Raw genomic sequence first — 22,534 nt, 5'->3', positions numbered from 1 at the left:
AGTACATTTTTCCCCCATACACCACAATGTATGTTTAATATGACAGGACTCTCTCTAAAAGATTTTAAGTAAATACATTTAGAATTTAATTCATGTTGACTGCTTTAGACATATCCTGCCCATGTAGGTTAGTGCAGTACGACATAACACTGGAACAAGATGTCTTAGTGGGATACCAATAACGTAGATTTACAGTTCAATTCATTTCTAAAACTGTGAATTCTTTAGTTTAAGATGGCATGACAAGACACTATTGCAGAAATGCAAATTTGGGTGTAAAATGGGCAATACATTCCTTAACCCCAGTCATTTTTCATTCCTAAAATATTGATAACACTTTAGAGCACCACTACAGTTGTGAGACAGCTTGCTCATTCAAACATTTGGAGAGGAAACAACAACGAAGGGATACCAAGATAGTTAGTAAGCAGAGAGTTCATTGGAAGAAAATGGCTAACATCCTGACACACCCCAAGTCATTCTGCATTTCTTTATTCTCCACACTTATTGGAGGGTTGTGTACCATTTGGAATATTTGAATGAACAACATAGCATAAGGTACATGCAGGTTAAACATGCTGTTTATTGAAATAAAACCACCAATATACTATACAATTCTAAATCTATATTCTGAGCTAAATACATCAGGGCTTTTACATAACTGGCACGCATAAGAGTGTGACTGACAGGCATCCTTCTTGACTTCTGCAAATGGTAATTTTGCATACAGTATGTATGTACTGATCACTAAAATGTGTTATCATATTATGTGTAAAACTAAACTGATTCAGTGTACCATCTTATTAGTACCATAACTACTAATGAGATCATTTCTTTTCACGATTTCATCAATTTATGTTTGATCTACATTTAAAAAATCCACAAAAGTATTAAACAATATAATTTTGTTTTGCACATTTTACGTTTCTGAAATCCACATGTTAAATTCTGGTAGCAAAAGAAGCAATACATTGCCTTTATTTTCCTGAAATGTATATATTTTTATTTTGTTGCATTGACAACATTTTACAAGAAACCCCTAAAAGCTTTTATTTACAGTATGGATTAAAAAGGATACCCTCATAGGTGGAAAAACATTTTTAAATGCAAAAACACACGGACACACACTCAGTTTAGCTATTAAGATTGTACAGGTTGGTTTGTTTTACAATCAAAACATGTAAAAATATAAAAAGGATTCTAAAATGTTCTTTTCAAGTTTTGTCATATTTTTATATTATCAACGGAAACCAGGACCCTGAATAACATTATTGATGCAATTCTAGCTCAACTGTGACTACTAAATAAAAACAAATTGTGGTTGTCATCTTCAACTATGCACCTGGTGCCTGTTCATGATGTGGCTATGGTAAGTCCTTCCGTGCAATTAAATTAAATGCTTTAATTGGTTTCCTTCTTATTCTTGATCATAGTTTGCACCTACAAAAAGAACATAGTTCACAGTTAGCAAATTTCATTGTGTTCAATAAAATTAAGAACATGCTTCAGAGCTTTAGTACTGTGTATAGCTGTAGGTAACAACTGACACACTGTTCATCACACCCACTATTCATCATACTCATTAGAAATCTGCATTGCATGACAGGCTCCTAGGCTAGTATTCTGTGCATATTAAGCTACAATATGTTAGCAGAAGAGTTAAAACAATAGAATAGAAAACAGTTGGAGAAGGACATTTTTTACTAGACCTTCTTCCATTTGAAATGTATTTGCTTACCATTGTAAGTCGCCCTGGATAAGGGCGTCTGCTAAGAAATAAATAATAATAATAATAATAATTTGAGACCAAGATGGCACCTTATTCAGGAATGATGTTTTTCTTTTACAGTGGTCTAGAAGGAATTCCAAATCAGTTTACAATGAAGCGACATTGCTGATTGCTAACAAGCGATTTCAATTCATGATAACATTACATAGAGCAGGGTTGTTGTCACAGTGGAGGAGTGTTTGTCTATGTGATTTTGTGTTTGCCAGGTGAGTAACGTAACAGTTTGACTTTGTATCACTGTTAATTGTTTTGCTACTGTCCCCTCTCAAGATACTGGTCTTATAATTGTATTTTTCAACTTATTCAGTATCAATGAGTAGGATTCTGGGTGCAACAACTAGGACCATTGCTCTTATGGATAAAAAACAGGAAATCAAGACAATCAGGGGCATACAAAGTAAATGTGTACATGGCTTATTTCCACACAATTTTCAATTTTCAGAGTGGTTACATTTTTGTCAATGTTTAGTTTTGTCCCGATTTCTTCCACTGCTTTTTAAGTTTCACGTGTGCTTTCTTTCTAGACAGGAAGATTTAATTCCAAATCCCATTGCAATAATGGAAATATATATATATATATACTTTAACAATTTCATCAGTTAGATTTTCATTTTATTTTTTTCAAGACTTGAAATGATGGAGGCAAAAGGCCTGTATCCTAATGCATCAGAAAGAACATCTTGTAACAACAGTGTTTCTGAACTGACTTTTGGAGCCAACCATCCTCTGCTGACTATAAATGTCCCATTTCACTTCAATAAACAACTCAATTCAGACATTTACTTAATGTAGCATGCATCGTTGCTGCTTAAAACATCTTAACTGTACTGAAAAAATGAGTAAAATGCTCTTAAAGTTAGTGCACGTCTGCCTGGACTATTTCTATTTGCTCCCAAATCTAAGCATCATGGGTTTGACTTTGTACTTTACATTATATTATTATTTGAATATCCCAAAGGACGTACATTATGTAAAAAAATAAATAAAGTGTACAAGAAATATGAATACAGAAAGACAGATCGACAGACAGACAAATTTATATACCCCAAGATTACGATATTTAAAAATATATAATTTGTGCTAAATATTATTAGCAAGTCGAAAAATATTGATGATGTACCCCAGGACTACGTTCATGAATCATAAAATCAGAATACCTGTACTGTAAAATTAATAATTTTTTTGTTTGTTTACTAACATAAGGGCAATAAAGAATAAAGAAACATATTGTCCAACAAAGAACAAAGCTAAAGGGCAGCAGTGTAGAGTAGTGGTTAGGGCTCTGGACTCCTGACCGGAGGGTTGTGGGTTCAATCCCAGGTGGGAGACACTGCTGCTGTACCCTCGAGCAAGGTACTTTACCTAGATTGCTCCAGTAAAAACCCAACTGTATAAATTGGTAATTATATGTAAAAATAATGTGTAAAAAATAATGTGATATCTTGTAAAAAGTGTAAGTTGCCCTGGATAAGGGCATCTGCTAAGAAAATAATAATAAAGCTGAAGCTATGTAGGTATTCTTGAGCTGTATGAATGCTTTTTAGTGCTACTCTAATTCTATCAGGATTGTTCCATCATGAAATATCTGTTCTTTCTGGATCTCTTACCTCCCTCTGCTGGACAAGTTGAAAACGATTGCAATCCAGCAGTTTTACTGTATTTTCCTGGCAATGTACTGGAATACGGTTTGAGTTTTTTTGCTCCAGTATAATGTGAATGTTTGTCTCTGTTCTACAAGAGCCATAAGAAGGATCAAGCAAATACATTCTTTTATTTGTCCTTGCTGGGGAAGATACTGAAACATGTCATCATTGCATTAAGGCTGTCTTTCATATACCACTGCCACTAGCTATTATAAGCACACCAGGTCTTGACTCCAAGTGCATTAAATAAACAAAGGATGTGCAACAGGAAATGGCTGTTGAATTCAAAGAATATTCAAGTTATGACAGGATGCACTCTTTTAACTGTAGATCTGTGAGCAATATCAATGGGCTAAGAAGTTGACTTACAGAAATTAAACAAAATATAACAATATACAGTATGTTACAGGCAATACAAATGCAAAAATAAAGAGTTATATACAATATACACAAAAAAAATTAAAACATGAAAATAAAAAGATATATAAAATAAGAATTTACAAATAAACGTTGAATAAGTGAGTTTTAAGAAGACAGAGGAAAGCAGTAAAAGACTGAACAGTCCTGAGGTTAACCGGTAGCTGGTTCCACCACAGGGGGACGAGGTAAGAGAAGGAGCGAGCACGAGAGGAAGTAGAGTGAAGAGAAGCCATAACAAGTCATCCCAGTAGAGGATGAGCGGAGAGGGCGGGAGGGAATATAAGGAGACACGATAGGCAAGGTCAAGGGTCATACATTGAACAATAAAGTAGAAAAATGTTATATATTCAACTGCCATCAGAGCATGTATTGCTTAAATACTCTGTCCCAATATTATGGGACCGATAAAAACACATTTTAAGTTTCTGATAAGCTTGATGGAGATAACTTGCACTGACTAAATACATGCACCATTAACATTAACACGTTTGATACATTGATATTGTACATGATCCTTCAGTTCTATGTCTGACATTTAAATATTAATAAAGTATGGATGGCATACTTTATTCCACCAGCGCTCTTTTTCTTTGGTAACAGGTAATTTCTACGTGGAACTTGTGTTAAAGTAAATCATTTATTTCCATCACAGTATTTGTATTTATTTGCATTACTGGTGCTCTCTTGGTGGTAAGGAATTAAATTATCTTCATTATAACATGCAGCTCATGATTGCCTCCCAAGGGAAATGATACATTGATATGGAAGTGTATAGGAAGGAATGTTTTTCAGATTAAGGAATTTACATAGTTTTGTTGTTAAGTTTGTTGGAAATAGCTTTTTAAAAAGTTTTGACTTCATGAGATGTTATATAAGTAAATTAAATATTTGTTATTGATAAAAAAAGAAAAACAAATTAACTGCACAATAAACCCCCTGGGACCTGTTAAAAACCAGCACTGTCAATATGCAGAGTACAAACAAATATGCTATGCAGCTGCATAAACACTGACCAGTGTAAAAACTGATAGGGGTCTGTCGCTTCTTCCAATTGGACAAGTGGTGGGCCTCAAACTAAGTGGATTTGAGGCAATCAGTGTTCATGCCATGTTTCATAATCATCAATACATTTAAACGACGTATCTGAACAGAAAACTTTTCTTAAGTTATTGAGAAGTAATTACTCATTTGGAAACTGTCAGCCTTAGGGGTAAAGAAATGTACTCGGTAGGGTTCTTCACTCACAACCCTTATTACAGAGACGTCCTTGAAAGGCAAACTGTTTGATTGTGATTAGGTGCTCAGTATAATTATGTGCTCCTAATAAGGTTTAATGTAATTAGGAAGCAACATATAGTAGCCTTATATCAGAAGTAAGGTTACAACAGAGAGCATTTTAATGAGTTAAAAGTATGCTTGCAATTGATATGATAAAAAGGAAGTCTGTTTGAAGTACAGGTTCTTGTTTAATTTTAGATGGTAATTAGTAATTAGCAATGGTCGCACTTCAAAATAAGATTTACAGCACAGAAAAGTAAACTTGGCTGCATTTTTTAAAATTCAAATTGAGGTATTGTAATTCATTCTCAGCACTGGACAGGAGCTCCCAACCAAACTGTTGTTGAATCTAAACAGCCATGATGCTCATTAAACCTCTGCCAAAGCCATGCCTGCTTGAGTTAAATAATAATAATAATAGTAATAATAATAATAACAATAATAATGAATCGTCAAACCCAACCTGTTCTAACATGAACTGAAGAGGTTCTTCAGGTCTTGCATACACCAAGTTTTCTGTAATCTCCTGTTGAATGAAAACAGTGTAAATGCATTATAAATGTTCTTCAACAGGCTAAATATTTAGTTTTGCAGCACCAAGCATGTAATGTGCATAATGCAGTCAGTATAATCCAAATCATGTAATTGAAATGATGCAAAATAAATAAATAAATAAATAAATAAATGTAACAGCTAATGGCACTTTAGTAAATAAATAATCAAAGTTTCATACAAAACAATGTAATTACTAATTTAATTATTCACTATTTGAAGATTATATATATTATTATTTTTTTTTTAATATATTTTTTGTTTTTGTTTTCAGGAAAAAAAAATCCAGGTTGCTTTAAACCAATATCACACTTGTTCAATTCTGTCACAGTTAATTAGCACACAGCATTACAATTCTTACATAACAAATACAGTATGCACACATACATGGGGAATTAAAATAAAAAAAATAATAATGTAATTGTAAACCAACTAAAATAAAAAAATAATAATGTCATTGTAAATCAAATAGCCTTAACTATATCCTATTATATATGTATCATCTACTATCATACTTTGATACAGAAGGGCATTTTTCTGAATGAAGACCATGCTCTCCTTACATGAATTAAACAAATCACATTAGATATGAATATATGGTACATTATATTATTATTATTATTATTGGTTGGAAGCCATGGGAAGTCTTATGATGTTGTGTAATTGAGTGCCTAGTCACATACAGTTGAAAGTGACTGGACTACATTCAAGACATGGGGAGACAGACTTCTTACATACTGCCACATTAGGGGGTTTCCTGCTTGAAAAATTATTAATACACTGTTCCAATCAGTGATGGTGCCACATTTCTGTCGAGGGCCACCACATGATGCTCAAGGGTTACGGCAAACAAGTCTATTCTTCCTATTTCCCATTACATATAAAACACATACACAGTAAAAGAGCCGAGAGAGAAATAACATAGTCTTCTTTATTTTGGACTCTGTTCAAATAGATGGTGGGGAATTGCAGTTTGTGGGGACTAGAACAGCAAAAGACAACTTAATTGAGCACACTTCAGGGGTACAAATGTTTATGTGCTTAAAAGAGCATTCTGATCACAGTATGTTAATGACTTATAATAATTCATTCATATTGGATGAAATTGTATAAGTGCTGCTGATCCTGGACACACTGTTGTGTCAAATAAATTGCAATATAGATTGAAGAGCACTGAGAAGAAAATAATAATCTTGTTTCTCTGGGGTGCTGACCAATCATAGAAAAAAAGTCAGTGAAAAGAAGAAAATGCATCACAAAACAAGTCAAACAGGTTTTAGCGTGCACCACACACGACCCCTCTCAATTTTCACCTCCTTGGGCATTCGACTGGCAAGGTAAAACATATAAGAAATGATCTCACACACCTGAAAGATGTAAAGAATGTTGTGTTTCTCCATGTACTTTACTGAGCGCTCAAATGGGTCCTCGTAGGTAAAGTAAGAGTCTTTATACTGGTCTGGGGTTTCTGTAATGAGGATGTTGTCTGTAGCTTCCATTTCAGCCATCTTAACAAGAAAAAGCATACAACATTCCATTTTAAAATAGTTGAAAACATTGGTCCTCACTACACAATCGTTGGGGGCCACAGGGCCTTATAATCATCTTTATTCCTCATATATTTAGGATTATTCAGTTTTTTCACTTACCTTTATTTATTAATGTTGACAGATTTGTAGCATCTGTTTCTATTACAGACAAGAGTAACCACATTTTTGGAAAGTTTTGGTAGAATTATCACCCCACTTCAGGATCTAAAGCAGGACAGCTCCAGGAAAGTTGCAAGCGATGCAAATCACGAATTTGAGTTTCTGATCAGTGCAAAACTGACTCAAAGACTGTGCCCCTCTGTAATGCATTACAATCACCCGAGCGCGACCTTGTTTGGGCATCTGAACAAGCTGGCTGTTTTGCTTAAAAGAGATGATGAATTGTTTAACCAGATTTGGAGCAGTTCTTGTGATACCTCGTCGGAATATGACATTCTTGTTGGGACACCAAGAACAAATGTACATCAGTGTCATCATGCCAATGCATCACCTAAAGAGTACTGGAGAATGAATGTCTTTCTTCCATTTATTGACCACTTAAGATCGCCTTTGCCAACCTCTGAAAGCTTAGTATGTAAGGGATATTACACTGGAAACGGGATGACGCTGAACAAGAGTACCGAAGATTTCTTGTTAATGAAGATAGCGTTGACTGTGAACAGCTGTGACAGTTGGCAATCCAGGAAGGGGGGGTCAATGCACAGGACCTCAACTCTGCTGTGAAAACTTGTTCTGCAAGAGTTTGATGCTACATGACAAACTTATCGCCCTTGGTTTTGATGACCTAGAGTAATATATATATACTGTATATATTATATATATATATATATATATATATATATATATATATATATATATATATATATATATATATATATATCTTCCTACATGTAAGGTTTCCATTTATAATATTTCCTGTTAGGGTTATAGCAATGTTAAACATGTATTATTTGTATTCATACACGTTTGGTGGGTTTTAACTGTTAAATGCTGCATTTACAGCTATTTTTAATGTTTATTATTATTATTTGTTTATTTAGCAGACACCTTTATCCAAGGCGAGTTACAGAGACTAGGGAGTGTGAACTATGCATCAGCTGCAGAATCACTAACAACTTCTCAAGGTCACACAGTGAGTCAGTGAGTGAGCCGGGATTTGAACTGGTTACAAGCCCTTTTGAAGAGTTGTTTGACGTATTCCATAGAGGCTATAATAATCTCTGTTAGTAATATGTAAGCAATACGGCACGACAGTGTGTGTGATATACTCTAATATATCACACACCCTGAAGTGCCTTATTGTACTTATAAAATGGGTTAACTACCTAAATTGAATAAAAAAATTAATGAACAAAAAAGTCATTTTTATTAAATATCCTTCCGCCTTGAAGTAAGCTAAAAGAAAAACACACAAATAGCTCCATATAACTTATATTCCATATAATAAAACCAAAAATTCATTAATTAAAAAAAAGTGATTTATAGATGTTGAATTAAACATTGCCATTTAAAGTGCAGTTTTTCTGTATTTGATTAATTATACTTCTTGTAATTCTTGATTTGTTCATTACATTTTAAAGTAAAATATTACTGCCTATTTTCATCATTATACAGCACAAATGAGTCTGCCTTCAATCACGCAGACCCCTCCTCACAGGGTAGTAACAGGAGATAGCCATACCAGATTTGTGCTACCACTTCACAGTGGTGAGAAAGACATTATTTGCATGAAATATCCAGTTACTTATCAAACTGACTTATTACCACTATGGGGCCCTGGGGGGCCCTATTACCACTACAGGGCCCCGGGGGCTCTATTACCACTACAGGGCCCCGGGGGCTCTATTACCACTACATGGCTCCAGGGGCTCTATTATCACTACGGGGCTCCGGCGGGCTCTATTACTACGGGGCTCCCGGGGGCTCTCTTACCACTACGGGGCCCATGGGGCTCTATTATCACTATGGGGCTCCGGGGGATAGTTTTGATGCTATTTGAAATACAGGGCCTCTATTAATTTGTAATAAATGTAATTGATAATATAAATAATTTGGGGGTATACCAAAGAGATATTTATTACAACACCATAAGAAATATTACTGCAGTATACATATGACAACTAATGTTTTTGTTTTCAGGAGTACAATGGAGGTGTCTGCAAGTTATAATATCAAGTATTTTCTGTGCATAATAATATATTTTCATGACTTTTTTGTGAGCATTTCAAATATCAAGTTGTTAACCATGTATTTTAGACTGGAGAAAGTTTTTAATGTAAAAGGCAAAAACATTCTACAATTCAAACTAACCTTACCTTTGGAATTTAATGGCATTTTTACTGCTGCAGTTCTGAAAAACAGAACTGCTCCCCTGGGGGTGATCTGAGAGCGTATTTTAGTATGCTGCGTATGGATATCTCAGTGATTTGCCCCTTTTTGAAAAGATGTGCTGACCCATGGTGATATGCTGCAATAAACACCCCATATGACCTGTTTTGACCAAACAGGATAGAGTATTTAAAATACCCATTTTATAACACCCCCTAAAGCACACAGAAAACATGGTTACACTTTAACTGGGCTGGGCTTGTTTTCAGCTAAATGGTAATTATTCTGTTTGTTGATGTGCTTCAGGTTTGACTCAGTAGTTCATTTATTTTATTTTTCTTTCTTTGCATTTAAATATAACCTTCGATTTTTAGTTGTCGATGAACGTAGAAAGCTAAGCTGGCATTTGGTTTTGTTGGCAGGCCTGTATACTTTGCGAATGTTTTCATGGGGGCTGGCGGCAGGTATGCAAGTATATCACAAATGCTAAATATTTGTAGGCAAGTTAAATTCTGTATTTTAGAAATAATATTTTTCCTCAATTTATTTTTATGCTGTACTGCACAAGGACACATTTAATTGTGGCAGGATAATCTACAATATAGGCCTAATTCAGTCAATTTAATTTGGATTGATGTTGAAATATAATGCAAATTGTTAGTCTTAGAAGTGAAAAGACAGACACCGCTCATTACTCAAATCTGCCTGTAAAGGATTAAACAAGAAATAGGACAGCAAATCACCAGCTGTCTTACAGGGTCATTTGGGTTTAATTTTAATTAATATATTGAATGTTATATAATGAGCATCACAGGGATTAAGCATTTCAGTTAAGGAAGCTGCCCGGTAAATAAATAAAGGCATAGTGATGATAATGGTAATGATAATGATAATAATAACTACAAAACTAAGTTTTCACTACAGTAACCTGAAAAACATGGGTCCAAAGACTCCTGATATATTGTTGGAAAACAGAAAATGTGTCAGATGTTTGGTAACTGCATCTTAAAGATCTAAAAAAGCCTATTTGATCCATCAATATATTTTGTTTTTATTTATTTATTTATTGTATTTACCAGACATGTTTGTGATTACCTGTAAATCTGACCAAGTTTGCTAATAGATAGACCACAAAGTTATGCTGAAAGCAGAGGTCTTAAATAAAGGACATGCAAAACTGAAGTAATAGTCAGGTGTATTCAACATAATAGTCCTTATGCTATAGAGAACAAATGAAGACTGTAAAGTTTGTAAACACATGGTTTGCTGTGAGGTAAGTGAATTGCCAGGTTTTTGGCAAGAGATTTTTCAGGGGCAATGATTCATGCTGTTTACAAAAAAACAACTGTAGTGAAGTAGGTGTAGCAATAAACAGTCTTTCATGGGACAGCTACATACAATACAATAACTATACTGTAGATTTAGATTCAGAATCTTAGGCAATTTAAATGTTTGTTCAAATTGCAGCCTAGGCAAGCCACTGAGCAACAGTGCACTCACTATGTGTTGCAGGATGTTCTGTAGCCTACCGTAGCCTATGTGGCAGAATAAAACAACAGAGCATATGATCCTAGATTGCACAGTGTCAGCTGCAGCGTATCTAATTAGACAAGGATATTACACAAAGAAGTGTAGAAAGAAACCAGGAAAAAACAGGATGGAGGAACAGAAGCAGAGGAGACGGGTTACTTAATACAGTATAAACTTTAAGGTACAAAACAAGACATTTGTGCACAGCATATAGGATACTTTTTATACCACAAAGTAAAAAGCTTGATAGTACAAGGACAGTTTTAAAATATACATTTTTCTACGACTTATATTACTACTACGACTACTACTAATAATAATAATAATAAAATATGTTCAACTATTTTTTAAAAAATCAATCATTTTCAACAAACTACTTTAAATTCTACAAAATCCATACACCAATATGCACTTTACGGTAAATAAATGCTTAGCTAACCATATATTTGCAACTCTGGCTTACAATAGCAATACTATACATAGTAACATTAGTAACCATACTTTTAAAGTGGGCCTACAGTATTCAATAAGATCCAGTGGCAAAGAAATCATTTTACAAATTGTAAAACTTACCTTTTTTTAAAACGTTCAAGGCTCGCGGTATTTCCTGGTGCAATATTTAGTAAATGTCAGCGTTTACCCTGTAGTGACTTTAATTTTAAACGCGTTTAAAAAATGATTTGTCTGCATCTGTTCCCGGGGCTTTCTGTATACACGCTCAACGTGTTGTCTTAGCAACCGTAAACAAAAAGCCTCACACTGCTTTGAGGTAAGTGCGTCACGTGCCAATAGAGACACCTGCTGTATAGTAAACCTGGGCTTCCCAACCAGCGGTGTACTCCTAAATCTGAAAGTACTGGAACGCTAATAGAATATAGATTTTCTTAAACAACAATTACACAAAGTCACGTTTTATTTGTTGCTTGAGCTTGAGGTAACATGTAATAGGTAATGCATGTGCCTCGCATTCGACTTGTAGTCTACCCCCTGTCAGTGCTGTCAGATTGGCAGTATCCGGGCCACATGTGTATTGTTTTGAAAGCATACTGTCTGGTGGTTTAGTTATTTTTATCGAGCTTTTTTTTTCTATTCCTTTCGATTATGAGGTCATCACCAGCGCATAACTTCAATCACCACGATGTTCCTGTATAGATCACGTCCTCCCCTCATCTTTTTTTTTTTCGTCAACAATTTAAGGACTGTATCAGTACAATTACAATTGTTTTTAAATGTATTTTAAAGATGAAGATTTTTCAGGATCTGTCGCATTTTATCTCAAATAAAAAAAAGGATAAAAACACCGGTTCTGGTTCTGTAAATTGTGAGAAATAACCAAGCAAAGCAAATAAATAAATACATAGTTTATAACAGTACTGTGTTTTTATTATTATTATTTTAAATGTGTAGCCCTTATTTATGCTTTTGTAATATATATAAAATCTTAATTGTAAGTGCGGTTTTTGGCTGGTTTAAAAAACATGATTTGGTTACTGTTTGGTGGGTCGTTGATCAACCATTAGTTATGCGTTATGAATCCCACATCCTCATTCTCAGTGATTATTATTTTGTTTCCCCCATGATAAAGGGATAAAGCTCCCATGGCTATTTTCTTGAGAACTTAATCAGCATGGGCATTCGTTATTAAATTCTGCTGCAATGAATTTCTCCATGCACATGACAGAACACAAACCTGGGCAGATATCAGGGCTTCAGAACCAGAAAACGTAACAGTGCTCCAAAAGAGCCACAAACACTGCACTGGAGCCATCATAGCATGCTGTGCTCACATACTTTTTCTTGGTATTTTATATCCTTGACGGGATTAGTTACTTGTTATTAGTTTTGTACAGTCGATGTCATGCTGCTCTTTGTATAAAAATTACATTGATGACACTTGGCATCTCTGCCTTGTTTCCTGTAAAATTATATCAGAAAAAAAAAACTAAAAAAAAGTTTGAAAATGGGTGAACATTGACCTGCATTATGCTAGTGAAACAAACCTTTTAAAATAACATTGCATGCATTAGTAGTTATAGAGGGGAATCCAACACATGCAGCCATGATGTGGATCAGCAAATAAATCTGGGGGAAGCATTTATCTAACCCAGTTAGGTCACTGGGATTCTGTGATTTCCTGCCAGTTTTTTCTGATGAAAAAGTATTTCATTAAACAAACTGCTAGCAAAATGTCTTTCTTCTTCCTTTTGGTAGCACTTTTGAACTTCCTGTTGTTTCTTTGAAACAGCATGCCTTGTGACAGTCTCTATTCTTAGAGGAAACTGAGAATTCATGGAGCCGTTACAGAAAATGATCATGAACATGATCTGTATCTGGACAGTGTTGCCAAATCATTTAATGTAGGCATTATACAGTCCTTTTCCAACCAGCCCCCTTCAGCCTTTCCATTTTCAAGGCAATCTGGCAATCTCTGACATGTGTTATACGGCAGTACAGGGTTACAACACAAGCTTAATATTTAAATACAGTGTAGTTTACAGTAAGTGCAATAGTACAACTAAAATATAATATGAACTAGGATGCAACAAGTTAGGATTACAACAAGTTCTATCTCATATTAGTAGTGTAAGGGTGATGCATTAGGTGAGGATCCAGAACATGGTGCTTAGGTCAGGCAAGTCCAGTGCATAGTAGGAGGGGTAGCTTGAGAGATCTACAAGCGCAGTCTAAACAGGTGGGTCTTGAGGAGGCGGTGGAGAGACGGAGCAGTCCTGAGTTTCTCCAGAAGCTGGTTCCACCACAGAGGGGCTAGGGAAGAGAAGGAGCGGGCACGGGAGGATGGAGTGGAGGGAAGGCATGACTAGTCAGCCAGTAGTGGAGGACCAGAGAGAGCGAGAGGGGTTATGGGGAGACACTAGGGGTTGGAGGTAGGAGGGGGCAGTGTGGTGAAGAGAGAGGTAGGCAAGAACAAGGGTCTTGAATTGAATGCGAGCAGAGATAGGTAGCCAGTGTAGGGTGCGAAACAGAGAGGGGTAGCATGAGAGTAGCGAGGCTGGGAGAATACAAGACAAGCAGCTGAATTTTGAATGAGCTGAAGGGAGCAGATAGCTGAACCAGGGAGACCAGCAAGGAGAGTGTTACAGTATGATGATTTGGGATGACACATTCTATATATATATATATATATATATATATATATATATATATATATTAGCTCAAATATACACACACACACATATACATATATATATATATATATATATATATATATATATATATATATATATATATATATATATATATTAGCAAAGGTGCTAGAGGAGGCTGAGTGTATTCAGCTAATTTTAGACTGTTCTGGAATGGTTTCACTCCTCATTAATAAATTGCCATACATACGCTCATCTGCCTTTGGGCCTTCTTATCTGATTGCCAATCTTCTCAGGTTTTCACTGAGATCATAGAATGGTAATCTACTAATGATTTAAAAAAGTTGAGGAAAACATCTGGGACAATGGTTTTTGGTTGTTATGCCCCCCTTTCTAAAATTCAACCCTAAATGATATCAGGAAGCCAGAACAATGAAATCTTCTTCATTTAGCGTTCATAATTATAAATTACTTAACATTGTGATTTTTTAAAATAGTATCTGATGAATATCTCAAGCAATTTTTTTTTGTAGTTCTCTGCCTTATAATGGTTTACTGCAGGAAATATGTGTGTGGGTGTGTGTGTGTAGTTATTACTATCAATGTGCGGACAACATTTGAGAAAATGTCCCAAAAAGATAGTAGCTCCTGAAAAAATGATGTTGTGGGAACATCCCAACTTTGTAAACTAAACATGCATTAAAAAAAATAAAGTGCCAAAATATTTAGTTTGTTGTCGACTTTCACCCTGTGTGGAGTTCTGTCTAACTGGAGTTAGAAATAGTAAATGAAAAATATAGTGAGAGTCAATGAGAAGTCCCCACAAATATAGGAATACAAATTGTTTTTATTGGAGTCATTTCCAGCACTCCTCACATATACATTTGACATAGTTTTTCATATCTTTTTTTTTTTATCATCGTATTAAGGAAAGAGACTTTAATGCTTCATTTGTATGATCACACTTTCATGGAACAGTGCCTGCACACTACTACAGATCGACGCCTGCAGATAACCAGCAACATTGCAGGAAAACCCAGCAATTTACATCACTTTTACAGGGGTTACTTTTATAATCATTTCTCAAGCTTTGCTAAACTGTATTTGCTTGTATTTATTTGATCTCAGCCTACAGTACAGCTTTTCCCAGCTGAAATAGCAACCCCTCATCACATGGAGTGTGGCGATGCTGTGACACTGGGAAGCACACCATGAGGCACATTGCAGTGGTTTGTAACAAATGCCTTTACAACACGGTTGCCATTTTGTCCCCGGGTGACAGCACCTTTTTTTTTTTAATCACATAGGATCACTTTATGATTGGTGCTTGTGACTTTATTAAGCAACTACAGCCCTGACTATAACCATGCATGGTGCCTACGAACTTAAAAAAAAAAAACTTGATATCATAACTGCTGTAGTGTTACATAGAGCTATGGCCAATAGCATCGCCCTATAGAATGAACTAATTTTGCTTCATAAAGTCAAACGAAACCTGCTAAATAATGTTACATTAACGTTTTGAATTACGCACCGCTTTGTAGTTTACCACATACTTAAAGTAAAACTGACATTTCAAAATCTAATATGAAATACTGCACTACTATTATGGCTTCCATTAAGACTTTTGCAATATAATTTTTTTGTTTCTTTGATTACATGATGTTAATTCAAAGATTAACAGTATGTTTGTATAGTTTTTCTTTTTTCAATCGTAGAATTCTAAGTGATGCAATACTTTTGGACATAGCTGTAGATGCAGTTTCTGCTTGAACACTTACATTAGAAACTGTAGAACAGGAAAATCCTTATGCAATATTTTGTTATTGTGCTCTTCTTATGCAACCACAATGTTAAAGTTAACATCATAAAGCAGCTATCTCTGCTTTACAGCCACCCACTCAGACAACGCTGAGCCCCAACATCAATTACCTGGTAATGCTGCATTGATCTGACACATCACTAATCCAATTCACTGCTGCAAAAATAAAATAGTACCTTACCAATCATATTAGGAATCATTATGTGCCCCTTTAAATGAGGTTTTTCATACAAGATATTTGTAACTGAAATTTTATTTCAAATGATTTAATCGATTTTACTATATTCATCAAAGGCCTACACATTGAATCTGAGGAAAAACAGCAAGATGTCTCAAGAGGTAACTACATTACAAAATTTGAAAAGGAGAATACAGTATGTATCACAAATATTCTATTCTATTAAAACATTCTATTAAAAAAAGACTTGAAAAGTTGCTGTCTGATGCATTTTCAATCCAATCCATCAAACTTCCATCCTGGCATTTTCTTCTTTTTATTTCAACAAAAAGCAAAAACTGAACAAAAAAAAAAATTGACATTTCTTTCAAAAACATTCAAAAGTAAACCTTCCAGTGAAGTAACAATGAAAACAAAATGTATTTCAACACATTTTTATATAATTTAGTATGGCCAATTATTTTAACCCCTATTTTCTCGTCTATTTGGAATGTCCAATCATTTTTTCTCCTCACTGCAGCAATTCCCCACACAGCTCAGGAGATCTGAAGGTTCAGTGGGCGTCCTCCGATCCCACAACCAAGCCAGCTTCTTTTACACCCAGGAACTCGAGAGCAGATGTGAGCGAGCTACCGTCCTCTGGGAGACAATGGGCAGCCCTTCATGTATCCACTCTACACTCACTGGGCACCTGGCCAGCAGGGTTCGCTGTAGTGCAATGAGGAGAAACAGTCCCTTCTGGTTTTGACTTCCTAACCCAGAGCCAATGCAACATTCTTTTCGGAATCCCAAAAGAAGACTGGCGACTCTGCACAGCCAGGACATGAACCTGTAGACATTTTTAATGGTTCAAAAACTGTAAATGAAATGAACAAATGCAGATGAATATGAAATCAAAGTACGGGTATAGTATCCAGACACAATAAGGTAAGATTTTTTTAAAATTATTGTTATAATTTCAAAATTATAGACCGCTATTTTGAAAGTGCAGGCCTGTGTTAGTTTCATCAAAAAGATAGACAAGCTTTTGCACAAGTTGGTGTCAGTTTCATTCAGTGGCTGGAGGTTGAGCTGTGCTGAGGTTTAAACAGTGAAGACTTTATGACGTTGGGTTTATTGTAAGATATACTGATTCTGTAATGCGTCTGTATATTGTTGGATATACTGACTTGGAAACTCCAATAGAAGCAAATGAGACAGTCATCAATTCCACTGTCTTGTAATTTTAAATCATTTTATGGACCATGACTGACTGTTGTTAGACAAATGTTCATCTAAATGATACATTGATAACTCTTTATGATATTCTGTACATTATCTTTGCAATTCATGGACCTCCTTGCATGACCCTTGCAAATACTCCAAATCCATAGACCATGTCAACTAAATGGTTTCAAGCAGCTGTAACAGCAAGAAATGCTTCAGAGCTTGATCTACTGATGCCAATGACCAGCTAACTAAGATTTTAGACATTGAAAAATAGCCAACAAGTTTTTAATTGTATTTCAGCATAACTGAGCGTTTAATAGCTATGGATGAGCAGGTAACTGAACTGTTTGACAAAGCCGATCTTCTAACATTCCTAATATATTTAGTTTACAGAATCCCTTGCTTTGGGTTTACAGCAGGTGCTCACAAATTGGGACCTCAAGGGCCTTCTCAGAGGGCTACGTGCATCTAGTTTAAATATATGGGAGTGGATCACTAAAGTATGCCAGCTTTACCAGCACCCAAGGTTACAGTATAGCAACAAACATCATTTATTACCCTCTGTAATCAGTGTGAATTAATGGCAGTGTCTGTCTGACAGGATTCGATCAATGTCTGGGGACTTGTTGCTGCAGACAATTCTCACTGATGCTGCTGGAGTTTAATGCAGGAGCCAAGTACTGTAGTGTGTATATATATATATATATATATATATATATATATATATATATATATATATATATATATATATATATATATAAAGCAGCACTGTGCTCGGAACATAATTTGTCTACTGTATTTATGACTGGCCGGTGAAGTGTTATTACTGTTTTGAATTGTTAACTCAACAAGATTGAATGTATTCATGTTCTTGCATAGAAGTGTAATCCTATCAATTCAATTTATGTACATGTAGCTGATGAGTGCAAATGAAAGCAGCAATTGTTGGCAGTCTATAGAAAAAAAATGACAAGTGGGTGTTATATAAAATAAAAATACTGCATAAAAAGTGCTGTTTCAATTCTATAGGTAAAATAAAACAAAATCTAGCATTGATATTTTGCCCTGGGGATCACACGCCACTCTATTTGCTGTATATGCATTTGAATTGAGTTATTCACAGCCTTCTCCACTTTTTTTGTTTTAAGATTTGAGTAAACATTTCAGCCAAGTCTGAGTTTGAGCACGGCTCCTGTAGCAGATACCATTCATTGAAACCATGAAGCTAGGGGAAAGTTAACATTACTTTTCTTTCAATGGCTTCCTATTGTGTTCAGCAGATTAGAAAGGACAGTTTTAGATTGTTTTGACAACCATGTTTTTTTTATTTTTGAGAATTCTAATCCAGATTAGGAGAAAGGGCCAGCTGCATACAGTAACACTATTGAGCTATAAACTCACTAACGATCACCATGACATAATGCCTTAGCCAAGAACATAACAATGATTTATCTGTGTGGGTGTTATGAAATCATTCCGTTCAAATTAAACATTGCAAAAGAGAACCAGAAAGCGTTTATTGAAACTACATTTTAAAAAATGAAGGTGTTAAATGAGAGACACTCAAAAGGTGAAGTCCATTGATCCTCAACAATGCTTTTATAAACTATAGCAATTTATTTGGCCATCCAGAGTAATCAAAGAACCCAGGGTATGTCATAAGAATGCCTCACACAGCTAGACAGCTCTGAATAACATGTTCAGGAAGTGTAGAACCCCTTATAGTGTACAGGCATACCACAGTGTAATAGGCATAATGAATGTAAAGCACAGAGAGGTATAGTAAAACATATTAAAAAAAAACAAAAAAAACACATGGCAAACCATGGTAAACTGTGGTAAATGCATAGCAGAACCATTGGAATGGAAGGGAATCTACCAAAATACCATGCAAATTTACTGGGGTAACCTTTTATGAGGAAAGTACCTGCACTTTGGACCATTTTTCCCCCAATCAGCTTGGTGGAAAGCACATGGGCCTAAATGTTCTGCAGATTTACCTCATTTACATTTCCCCTTCATGCATATTTCCTTTAAGTTTTGTCACACTTGCTGAGAATTAACAGCATATGTCATTCCTAACTTCCTACTGCAGTATGTAGAAGCAGGATTTTGCCAGTTTAACTCACAGGGTGATGTACTGGCTGATGGAAAGAAGGAGCTTGCCTTGCCCTTCTTCTATATCTTGGTTTGCTTCCTGTTAAAGAAAAATAGTGCACAGAAGGCTTCCATACTTGTATATAAAATTGAACATGATTATGGGGTACTATATTGCTTTTAAATATAATTACTTGTAATTGCTTCATAATAAGACATGTCATTTCTTTTAAAAACTTTCCTTGGTGTGTCCAGTGGTGCCCCTGAGTTATGACACCCTATGGTTCAATCAGTCACTTAGCTGTCACAATGTACTGTAGTTAAATAAACACTTCATTCACATGGAACTGTATTTAGGGAACTGAAGCTGTGTACTACATGTCTGGGTTCATTCACTCTTTTATAAACAGTTTTTTGAAGTGTCTAAAAACATGTACTTAAACAGTGTGTTGCAAAATGATTTAAAATGTTATTTTTTCACTGGCTGTGACACCACAACATTTTTTATACAGTTTCCATTCCAGTAATAGGGTCAACATTTTTTTTTTCTTTCTCCTGTCTCAGGTAAGATACATATTACAAAATGTAATAAATGTGTGAAGGACTAAGTTTCTGCAGTGAGGATTGTATGCAGGCTTATCTCAGTTTAAGTCTTTTTTCCCTGCTCTAGTGAACCCGGCTGTAGCTGGGGACTAGATGCCCAACAACACTATAGCATTGTTCAATGAGTTTCAGTCTATCTTTGATTCTTTTTTAATGAACTCCTCTTTGTTACACCCTTGAGACGTTTGAGTGTCCATGCCTTAGGAAGTACTGAAGGTTTTCCCATAGCACTGCCATGTTGAAGTGTATAAATGCCTCATTGAAACAGTTTGCAGTGTAAGCCGCGAATGGGCGGTATTCAAAAAGCCCTTACAAAACATTCATGTTACAGAGCTTCATATAAAAGCAAGTAATATCTGTGTTACAGAATACAGATAAAAATTATTTTTTAATGTAATTCATTGGACAAATATGAGGGAGGGTTTTGTGATAGTGATGATTTTATTTATTGTCATATAAACTAAGGCTGTAAATTAGGGGTGGTCAACCCTGGACCCAGAGAGCCACAAGCCTGGATAGCTTTAAATCATTTTTTTTTTTTTTTTTGTCTTGACCAATTAAGAAAATAATTGGTTTAATAAAGTAATTGAGAACTCAGGTGGAACGGAACACAGAAGTCCCAGTGCCTCTTCAGGACTAGGGTTGGCCACCCCTCTTCCAAATGACCAATAATTCAGGGTTTTCTTTGGTTTTAAGGAGTTTCTACTTGCATTTTAGTTGACTTTCGAGTTTGTTCCTTTTCAAAAAATAATTGTGCACACTTGGGTCAGCGCTTTGTGGATATGAGCCTATTTGTTACTTTGATTATTTTGTTATTAATAATTGCATTTTTAGATACTACACCTTTAAGGTTGATGTTTACCTTTAGTAGTAGACTACACATCCCCACTTGGTGGTTGGCTTTTGAAGCTATGCAGTTACAAAAGAGGATTTCAACAGTCTTGTAAACACAAAGCCAGATCAGATTTACTTGCCTGTAACCCTTATTTTGCTGTTTTGACCATGTGATAACGACAGTGTTATTTAAAAGGATGTGTCCATGTTTACAGTAGTTAGATTGTTAATTCCTGAATCCCCTTAAACAGGGGCAGGATATCCCTGGAAATCAGATATTGTATATCAGTGGATCTATCCTGATTAAGTATCTTAATATACAATTTAACTGTACATTTAAATAACTGTAATGTACTATACATTTTAATGCATTTTTAAAACATTCCTGACTACATAATGCATTTACACAACTATACATTTTATGTCATAAATTGCGTTCTCTCTAGTGGACAATATACAAAAAGATCAATGGCTACCATTGTGATGTCATAATAGTGATAAGCTGCTCAAAAGGAGCGGAACTGAGAACTGGGTGCGTTAAGTAAGTGAGCAGCTCAGTGAAAGAATCCACTTAACGGCATGCTCTGTTCTTTAACACACTCATTGTGTTTCTTTCACTTGTTTTAGTAACCCTTCTCTGATCAATGTTGTCATAATGTGTTGAACCATGTTGTATTGTCTGTATAAAAATGGTGGTGGGTGGGTGCGGGATAAACAATTTACAATTTGTTTCATCAATGTGTGCCAATTACAACATTGACATGATATGCTACATAACAAGGAACTACTTAAAATTAAAGAATTTAAGTTGGCAAATTGATATAATTGTATAAGGCTTGGAGCAGTCAGTTGTCATTTAGATATACTAATTAACCAGAAAGCCAGGTTATTTTTACAATCAGGATTTTGTTTAACACACAATTTCAACCACTTCATACATGTGAAGATTTCCACGAGTTCTGACAAAATCTCATGAGTTCATTATATAAACGACACTGGCTTAAACACTGTAGATTAAACTTACCTTTCACTACAGCAACAACCCCACTGAAGTCATTTGCATTTTCACTGACATTTCTTCCACCCTATTGTTTGATTATCCCTCCTCTGTTGAAATCCAGCACTGCAGTGTATCTTGTTCAGAATCTCATGGTCGAGTTCTTATCCACCTTGCAGTCAAGGAGTCTGTGAAAACTATCCTTGAACTTGTTATGACTCACTTTGTATTTTCCTTCAGTTTCTAATCTCCTGTAGAGGGGGATGGATTTCTGCAGGTTTAGCGAAATTTGGCTTCAACAATATGTAAGGGTTGCAGTTACTATCACGAAATATACATGACTATCACCTATACTGTAGGTTGACAATTAACTGTCTCGAAGTAAGGATCTTCAAGACACTTTATTAGAATAGATATCAAATGGCCTAATATATATATATATATATATATATATATATATATATATATATATATATATATATATATATATATATATATATATATATATATATATATATGGACATAGTAGCTATTGCAGTTAGTATCACTAAAAGTACAGAAACAATCCAAGTGTTGTTTTCATTGCAGGATGTTTTTGTA

General features: G+C 35.1%; 1 protein-coding gene across 1 annotated transcript; it reads right to left on the bottom strand.

Annotated features, from left to right (window-relative positions):
- Positions 1 to 485: 485 nt before the first annotated feature.
- On the bottom strand, positions 486 to 11,888 carry LOC117972637 (testis-specific expressed protein 55-like). The gene is made up of 4 exons (XM_059028432.1): positions 11,664 to 11,888; positions 7,050 to 7,190; positions 5,594 to 5,656; positions 486 to 1,440 (listed from the first exon to the last, which is right to left on the bottom strand). Exons 2-4 carry the CDS (start codon positions 7,188 to 7,190, stop codon positions 1,402 to 1,404), a joined length of 243 nt encoding a protein of 80 aa, XP_058884415.1. The 5' UTR covers positions 11,664 to 11,888; the 3' UTR covers positions 486 to 1,401.
- Between the last annotated feature and the right edge of the window lie 10,646 nt (positions 11,889 to 22,534).

This window comes from Acipenser ruthenus, chromosome 8 (genome assembly GCF_902713425.1).
Source record: "Acipenser ruthenus chromosome 8, fAciRut3.2 maternal haplotype, whole genome shotgun sequence".
Lineage (NCBI taxonomy): Eukaryota > Metazoa > Chordata > Actinopteri > Acipenseriformes > Acipenseridae > Acipenser > Acipenser ruthenus.
Note: the sequence above shows the minus strand (reverse complement) of the source record. Positions and strands in the feature narration are given on the sequence as shown.

Bases quoted from the DNA above. Each gene is read 5' to 3' on its own strand.
- LOC117972637 (XM_059028432.1), bottom strand. From the start codon at position 7,190: ATGGCTGAAATGGAAGCTACAGACAACATCCTCATTACAGAAACCCCA. The intron at 5,657-7,049 runs GTGTGTGAGATC...TTCATTCAACAG, and splicing joins ACATTCTTTACATCTTTCAG to GAGATTACAGAAAACTTGGT. The intron at 1,441-5,593 runs GTTGGGTTTGAC...TTCTTTTTGTAG, and splicing joins TTCAGTTCATGTTAGAACAG to GTGCAAACTATGATCAAGAA.